Raw genomic sequence first — 8,064 nt, forward strand, 5'->3', positions numbered from 1 at the left:
ATTTTAATAATTGTGTGGTGAGAAATTGCTTATATACACATTACAGACCAAATATTTGGAGTTAAGGTGTTGGTCACATAGAGGCGGGATTGTAACGTTATTGCCATTAAAGGATCTCAAATTGTATTTATGCTTCTGTGCACACATGATGAAAAAATGGGCAAAATAATGAACATTGATCTCTCCTTCAGTCTGCTCTGTTTAGTTGTGCTGCCTGTTCTTCCGCAATGCTGCAGAACAGCGTTTAGTCATAGCATTCTACCCTTGATTTCAAATGAAGTCCAGTATCTATGGCACGGGACCAAAGCTCGTCTGTGAACCTCCTTTCCAATGTCGTTCTTTCGCTGTGCCTTCCTCATACCCCAAGGTACGCCTGGCATGTCCCACCCATCTGATGTCTTCCTGCATGGTGTGTAAGCATCCCATCCACTGTGAGGCCGGTCTCAATGCTCTTCAGAATAATCTACTGTACGTGGCTTCTAAACTTTTCTTATCACTCCTTGAGAGGTTTTAGGATAGTTATTCCTTGAGCTTCTTTGTTTTGCCCATGGAAATATGTGTGTTTTGAATTATATATTAGGATGTGAACCAAAAAAACCATAGGCATACTTTCTTTCCTTCCTTGTTAACAGAGAACCGCGATGCGTACACATGAAAAACCTACTTCTCTCTGAAGTGAGGAGCCGAATGTGTTCTGGTAAATGAACTTTGCCCATTGAGCAAACACACATAAATAGACACATATACACATGCAGGCCTGACCCATAAGAGAGACAATCAGAAAAATTTTCAAGAAATTCTTTATTTATATTTTATGTTATATAAAAATGACACCTCATTCCAAGGCATCATTATATCACAATGTTCATTGAACTTCATGAGTATAACACAGTAAAGGCATGAGTTTGACATTCCCTGCCCTCTAAACCCCAAGATTCTTCTTCAAGGCCAGCTTTCTCTGGTTTCTGTCCTCTCTTACTTCCAATACTTTATATAAAAATCTCAGGTACTATGTGGGAAGGTCTCAGCATCTTTCTCACCTAAGCATGGGAAGGTTGATAGAAATGTTTTTCTTATCTACCAATACCCAACTGAGAATTATCTAGGAGAAAAGGAGGAAGAATTTAAAGCCAGTTTTTAAGTCATTATTTCATAAGGATGCTGCTCTGCCTCCTCTGAGCTCCACTAATTCTATGTGGGGCAAGGCTGAGGTCCAGGCGCCCATCACCCTCCGAGTACTTAGGGGTTACGATGTGCAGTGCGGTCCCAGGAGTGTGTTTATCCTTATTACTGTATGAGCTTCATGTGTGCGGATTCAGTGGGGCATTAAGACAGTAACACCAGCTCCTTGTCTTCTCAACATCCGTCCCCAGGGCCCAGAGAAACGGAGACAAAAAGACAAATAACTTCTGATTCTCCAGGTAGAGATGATGTCTGTGTCTTTCGTGCCCTTGCCCCATCTCCCTCAGGGGCCCTCAGGAGCAATCGAGGAGGGTCTCAGTGGAAATGACCCCGCATAAAACCTTTATAGCTGGTGCTTGAAGCGAGCAGTTACCTGCATCAAGAGAACAGGGACGACTCTGGCACCTGCAAAGTCCCTCTTTCTAAGACTGTCGGAGGGAGTGAGATCCTCAGCTCCAACCTGCAAAATCTCTCCTCACTTCTGTGCAATTCCCTCTAAATCTATATCTCTGAGATAAGACCGGGCTGGTGCCACAGTGAGTGAAGGGCCTTTGGCAAAATGTGGTAATTTGGGGAAGCTGGGGTCTGGAGGAAGGAAGGGGTCCAGAAATCAGCATACTGAATAGGAAGTACAGGGTCAAGTTATGGGCAGGCAGTTTTCTGGGCTGAAGACAGGGTTGGAGCGTGCAGATCTGAGCTTCCCATTGAGAATGATCTTGTTTCTCATGCACTGTCATGTAGTAGGTGTACTCCTCTATGGGACATCTTCATTTTCCCTTTTGGTCCCCCAATGGCCGCATGGTTGGTGGAATGGCAGCCAGAAAAAATGAAAGAAGAGTCAAAGAACTTGATTAAATTCCAAGATATACACTTAGGATGTTACTCCTAATATAATGGCTTCCATCCATCCATCCATCCATCCATCCATCCATCCATCTGTCCATTCATCCAACAAATGTACTGGGCCCTATTCAAATGTGGTGGGTCCCTGAAAAAGCATATACTAAGAACCAGGGAGAAGCCCCATAAGAAGCTGGGGTAATATTATATTGTTAACTCCTTACATAGATAACTGCTTGCCCCGACCCCGTACCATAAATTACTTCTCTGAATGCCGACCAGATTAGTGATGTTGCTCTGCTCGTGCCCAGGAGGGAGTCAGCCAGATTCTCCTGCATAGCATCAGTAAGTAAAAATCTTACTGCCAACATCTACGAAAGCCCTAAACCTAGCGGACACAGAGAAAAACGGACCTCTTTGACCTTACATTTGTAAATCTCATTCCCTAATTCATTAATTCATGTATTTACCCTGAGCCCATTTATTGAGCACCTGCGAAGTGTGAGGTACTCTGTATATGTTATATAACAAGAGCAAATCAAGTGAGAAAGAGAAAATAGGAACAAAATTTTTAAATGAAGTAAGTTAGAAAGTAAAGCTATGTGAGAGTGTACCTATGGGCCTTTCTCAAAAATGAAAGGACCAGTCAATCTGGAAAACAGTTCATTCCGTGGATGCCATTATGGCGGTGAGTGTGTGACTCTTGCGATCGAAGTTAATCAAATGCTGTAGAATGTCTACTTACGTGTGGACAAAAGGAATTGACGCACCGACTCTGAAAAGGTTTGCTAGCTGAGTCAACACACAGTTGTACACCATAAACCCCTCTTTCTGCTTAATAACTAATCCAGATCTGCATTTGCTCCTTAGCACACAGCACACTACTGCTACCCACACCAGGCACTGTCGCCAGGACATGATGAAAAATCAGACATGGGTCACAGATTTCATTCTCCTGGGATTTCCGCTCATCCCGAGGATGCAGATGCTCCTCTTTGGGTTCTTCTCCCTGTTCTACGCCATCACCCTGCTGGGCAACGGGGTCATCTTGGGGCTCATCTGGCTGGACTCCCGACTGTACACCCCCATGTACTTCTTCCTCTCCCACCTGGCCATTGTTGATATTTCGTATGCTTCAAACAATGTCCCAAAGATGCTGGGAAACTTTCTGAACAAGAAAAAAACTATCTCCTTTGTCCCATGCATAATACAGACCTTTCTGTACATGGCTTTTGCTCACACTGAATGTCTCATCTTGGTAATGATGTCCTATGATTGGTACGTGGCCATCTGCCACCCCCTCCATTACTCTGTCATCATGAGCTGGAGTGTGTGCATGGTCCTGGCTGTCACGTCCTGGGTGTTTAGCTTCCTCCTGGCTCTGGTCCATGTGGTTCTCATCCTGAGGCTGCCCTTCTGTGGGCCTCATGAAATTAACCACTTCTTCTGTGAGCTCCTGTCTGTGCTTAGGCTGGCCTGCGCTGACACTGGGCTCAACCAGCTTGTCATCTTTGCTGCTTCTGTGTTGATCTTAGTGGGGCCCCTGTGCTTGGTGCTGGTCTCCTACACGCGCATCCTCTGGGCCATCCTGAAGATCCAGTCTGGGGAGGGCCGCAGGAAGGCCTTCTCCACCTGCTCCTCCCACCTCTGTGTGGTCGGGCTCTTCTTCGGCAGCGCCATCGTCATGTACATGGCCCCCAAATCCAGCCATCCCGAGGAGCAGCAGAAGGTCCTTTCCCTGTTTTACAGTCTTTTCAACCCCATGCTGAACCCACTGATCTACAGCCTGAGGAACACAGAGGTCAAGGGTGCCCTGCGGAGAGTGAAGTGGACACAGAGATCTGTGTGAGAGATGCTGGGGAGTCTTGAAGGTAGAGGATGTATTCTCTGTGAGACTTGGGGGAATGGTAATGTAAGTACTCAAATATCTCATGTCTTAGATTTCCGATATCAAGAATGTATATTAATCAGAGTCTGTCCTTAAGATGGGGCACTATCCAGAACGTGGAGCATATGCAGAAAGTCACAGAGAGCACAGGCCCTGGGACAAGAGTCATATAGTGGGAGACAGAGGGGCAGACAGCCACGGACTCCTACAGCCACCTCCCAGCACTACCCAACAACCGGTTTCTGTTCTGTGACGAATCCTTCTCTCCAACCTCCTCTTAAATTCCTCTGTAATGTTCATTGCCTTTATTGCTGTGTATATATGCTAACAATCCCATAATATATGCTACTACGAGAGGGCGCCCCTGACAAGACAGAAAACTCACCTTGGATAAGCAGTCCCCTACGGGGAAATGCAGGAAGGACGATGGGTAGAGCCAACTCCCTGCTCTGGAGCGTCACCTCTGAAGATGACAACATTCACTCTGAAAGACCACATGCATCAGAGCCTAATGAATCTATTTCTGTGAAAAGCAAAGTTTAATGATATGAAATTTTTTATATGAGAGGCAGAAATATTAGAATCTTTTGTATTATTTCATTTCATTCTGCACCATTTGATTAGAGAGAACTCGTGGTTAGAATAAATATGAGTGAGTTACTAGGGAGAGTTGCCTTTCCCAGAGTTCAGGTGACAGAGCTGGATGTAGGTGACAATTGCCCGTTAGCATAATGACCACATAAAATGCCATGGGAGTAAGAAAATATTGCAAAAGGAAGAAAGCATCAAGGGAGGGAAATAGTTTGAGAGGACATTGCAGACCCCCACTTGGAACCAATAACACGACCAAGTCTGATGACGACTTGTAGGAACCTCAACAAAATTCCGTATAGCACCTGCTCCAGGGGCTATAAATCCCTTCTTCTGGGCCCAAGTGGTCAGAATGATATGGAAGATGGACTTATTTTCTTTTAACACAAGTTTGGGACCTAAGTGGCCAGCACAGTATAGCAGTGATTTCTTTAACATGGTAATTATAGTGTCTTTTGAATTCTCTCCCTCTTTGCACTTGTAGTATCATGTGATCATATGTTATCTGCTTTCTCTAGATTTATTGTGCACCCTATTTTCTCATATACTATTACTAATTTGTATCTTTCTACTCCCGAAAAATTGGGAGGCAAAGGGGAAACTTTTCTCTTCCGCCCTCCTATCTTCCTCTCAGTCTTCAGAAATCCTCATTGCTGACGATCTCTTCTTCTTGTTGACTATACTACTCCTTAGTTCATTTGGGTGAAACGTTTTGAGACTGGCCATTAGTCTTCTCATTTCCACAGTATCAGGACATTTCCAGCCCCAGAAATCCACAAATGTTGCTCTGCACCCCAACCCCCCATATACAAACAATTTGAATCAAGCAATATTGGCTCTAAATGCAACAAAACCCGCTATGGAATTATTGTTTTAAAGGTACAAAGGAAAAACAGTCAATTTTTAAATTAGAAAATGGTTTTTTAACTATACCTAGAAAAATTACCATTTTCTCTAAAATATGTGTATACCTTGTTTTAAGGTTAAAACCCTAAAAAGGAAGAAGAGGAGGAAAATGTGGGATAATTTCTCTCACACAGAATATGAGCCATAGGTTTTCTGAATTTAGAATATTTCCACAAGGGCCCATTAGAAAAATTAAGGGATGGCATTCACTCTTTCTATGTCAGTTCAAAAATACAAAAAAAATACTTGGGGAAAAAATACTTCCCCAACATCATCATTATGTCAGTTCAAAAATACTTAAAGCAGCAACAACAACAACAAAAAAGCCCAAGCTTCTGCAAAGATAACTGGTGCAGGTGAATTATAGAGATGTCCTTCGGCAGGTCTGAGAAATGGCTCAGACTGAAACCTGAAACAATAAAACAAAACATAGCAAAACTGTATTTTGTTAAGAAATTGCAGGAAAAGTCTTGAGTATATGAGATTTCTATTAACTTTTAATATGTAAGTTTTAGGATTCTAATAAACAAATCATATTTTGCTCTTATGATTTCCTTATATATTCTTTTAACATGAGTCACGGTTTTCAAAGAGCTGAGAAACAGGGAAAAGGATGCATTTCCTTTATGCTGAGGATTCTGTGGGGTGTTTCCCAAATATTATCCTGTTTACATGTCACCAATTGCACTGTGAAGCAGACATTCTTTGCTTCGTTTTATAGATAAGGAGAAGGAAGGGGCAAGGGTGAGTCACCCCACCTCTCCCTTCTGTGGACCTTACTTCCTCCTGGATTATCATGCCCTACACTCAAAACAAGATTTCAGGAGTCAGCACCTGCATTCATAAAATGTGACTACTGCCACATCCCCTCACTGGGATGCAAAAAAATTGTGCATCGTTACATCTGGCTCAACACATCACGATTCCTGTCAGTTCTTGCTCCACAGCTGAGTTAAAGAGTGAAGACACAGGAGAAAGGCGGATTAATAAGAACAAGAATGGGACAATGGGGACAGCATGTGGGTTGTCACCCATGGCCAGCTTGGTGTAGACAGTGGTATCAAATGTGGGGTCCGGCCATTGCAAACTGGCATTACTTGAGAGTACTGTGCTGCCTCTGGCAGGCTGGGCTGCAGAAGAGTTCAGCCCAGACGTTTTAGCCTGCTGACCATCACTGACCCCAGATGTGGGCTCAGAGGTGGTCCCTGGGCCCCAGGGAGGGTAGGACACTTGGGTCCCTCTCCTAAAATTTCAGGTAAATGGACAGACACATCAGCCAAGGGAATGCTGCCACTGGGTGGTGTGTTCTCAGAGGTAGTGCCATGGTCGATGGGAGTGGTTCTCCCCAGAGCCACAGGGAAAATGGAAAATCACAGCCTGGGAAGGCGGAGCAGTGTCCATAATGCAGGTGGCCATGGCAGGGCGGAAGTCTGCAGAGGTGCTGTCTACATGAGTACATGTGACTACAGAACCCATGAGGGGTGGTCTGGTGCTAACAGGAGTCCTGGCTTTAGAGATCTCTTCTGCTGAGCATCAGGGGTCCCTAATGTGGTCTGGGGTGGTTTGGGGGCCAATGCAATGGTTTGGGGTAGGCAGGGGCCCTTCAATGCAGATGGGCCGATGGAAAAGACTGCGGGGTGCCTCAGCTGCACACTGCGTTGGACCTAGGAAGGGGGAGGGGTCTCCCACAGGAGCCTGGAAAAGATCTGAATGGGGCAGCACAGGAAGTGGGGTGGTGTCCATGTCGGTGACGTCAGGGTCTAACGTAGGCTCAGAGGTCAGATAATGCAGAGGCCTTGGTTGTAATGCAGGAAGGGACGGCTTCGGAGGTGACAGACTTGGGAGTGTAAACTGGTGTACTTCCAGAAGGGACTGGATGATGGCTGGCTCAGGCAAAAGGAGGGGGAGGATCTACACCCATTGTTGGGGACTCATTTCCCTGGGAGGGCCCCTGGAAAAAGAAGAAGGCTGAGCTCCTAGGAGCTGTGGAGTGGTCAAAAATGGGAACTCTTGTGGTTAGGAATGAATGAGCAAGGACTGCGTTCTCTTGAAGTGGAATTCCCAAAATGCGATTAGAATGAAGAGACTCAGTGTGAGCAGCAAGAGAAGAGTGAGGGGGAATGTGTCTCTTGTTTCCTGATCAGTATTTGATGTCAGAGAAGGTACAGGGACAAAGGTTCTGGGGGGAGCCACGTTGTTGGTACTAGCAGGGACCTGCCAAGTTTGAGTGACCAGGGGTGGGGTATGTGGCGAAGACAAAGGAGGGGCACTCTGAGTGGCACTGCAGGCAGCTGTGACCTCCTTTTTCTTCTCCGAGTTCTTGTCCCACTGACACACTCCATGTTCTCACAGGTGAGCAGGTTTTTGTCCAGAGAAATGCAAGGAAGTGTGGGTTGGGGGGCAGCTCCCCTCAGTCCCACAGCAGTAGCTAACATGCTGTGGAGATGTGTTGTGTGCAGGGCTTCCTGCTGGCAGAGGCCAGTGAAGAGTAGGTGCTCGATGACCAGTCTGTAGGACATGGTCCTTCCCCAACATCCGTGAACCAGGCAAGCTGGGCGGGTGGTCTTCACCCAGCACACCCTTTGTGGGTCTCCCACAGCAGGGAGCCGCATGGGGTTGGGTCAGAGAGCGCTGCTGCATCTGACTCAGGTTCAGAG

General features: G+C 45.7%; 1 protein-coding gene across 2 annotated transcripts; it reads left to right on the forward strand.

The window, feature by feature from the left end:
- Positions 1–1,575: 1,575 nt before the first annotated feature.
- Positions 1,576–5,834, forward strand: LOC112308372 (olfactory receptor 2A5). Of its 2 annotated transcripts, XM_045198802.2 has the most exons (3): positions 1,576–1,718; positions 2,251–2,367; positions 2,893–5,834. In XM_045198802.2, exon 3 carries the CDS (start codon positions 2,939–2,941, stop codon positions 3,869–3,871), a length of 933 nt encoding a protein of 310 aa, XP_045054737.2. In that variant the 5' UTR covers positions 1,576–1,718; positions 2,251–2,367; positions 2,893–2,938; the 3' UTR covers positions 3,872–5,834. The 2 variants fall into 2 exon arrangements, with proteins under 2 accessions (XP_045054737.2, XP_045054738.2); XM_045198803.2 differs by lacking the exon at positions 2,251–2,367.
- Positions 5,835–8,064: the final 2,230 nt, after the last annotated feature.

This window comes from Desmodus rotundus, chromosome 6 (assembly GCF_022682495.2).
Source record: "Desmodus rotundus isolate HL8 chromosome 6, HLdesRot8A.1, whole genome shotgun sequence".
In the NCBI taxonomy this organism is placed as follows: Eukaryota; Metazoa; Chordata; class Mammalia; order Chiroptera; family Phyllostomidae; genus Desmodus; species Desmodus rotundus.

Coding starts and splice junctions, on each gene's coding strand:
- LOC112308372 (XM_045198802.2), top strand. CDS start 2,939: ATGATGAAAAATCAGACATGGGTCACAGATTTCATTCTCCTGGGATTT.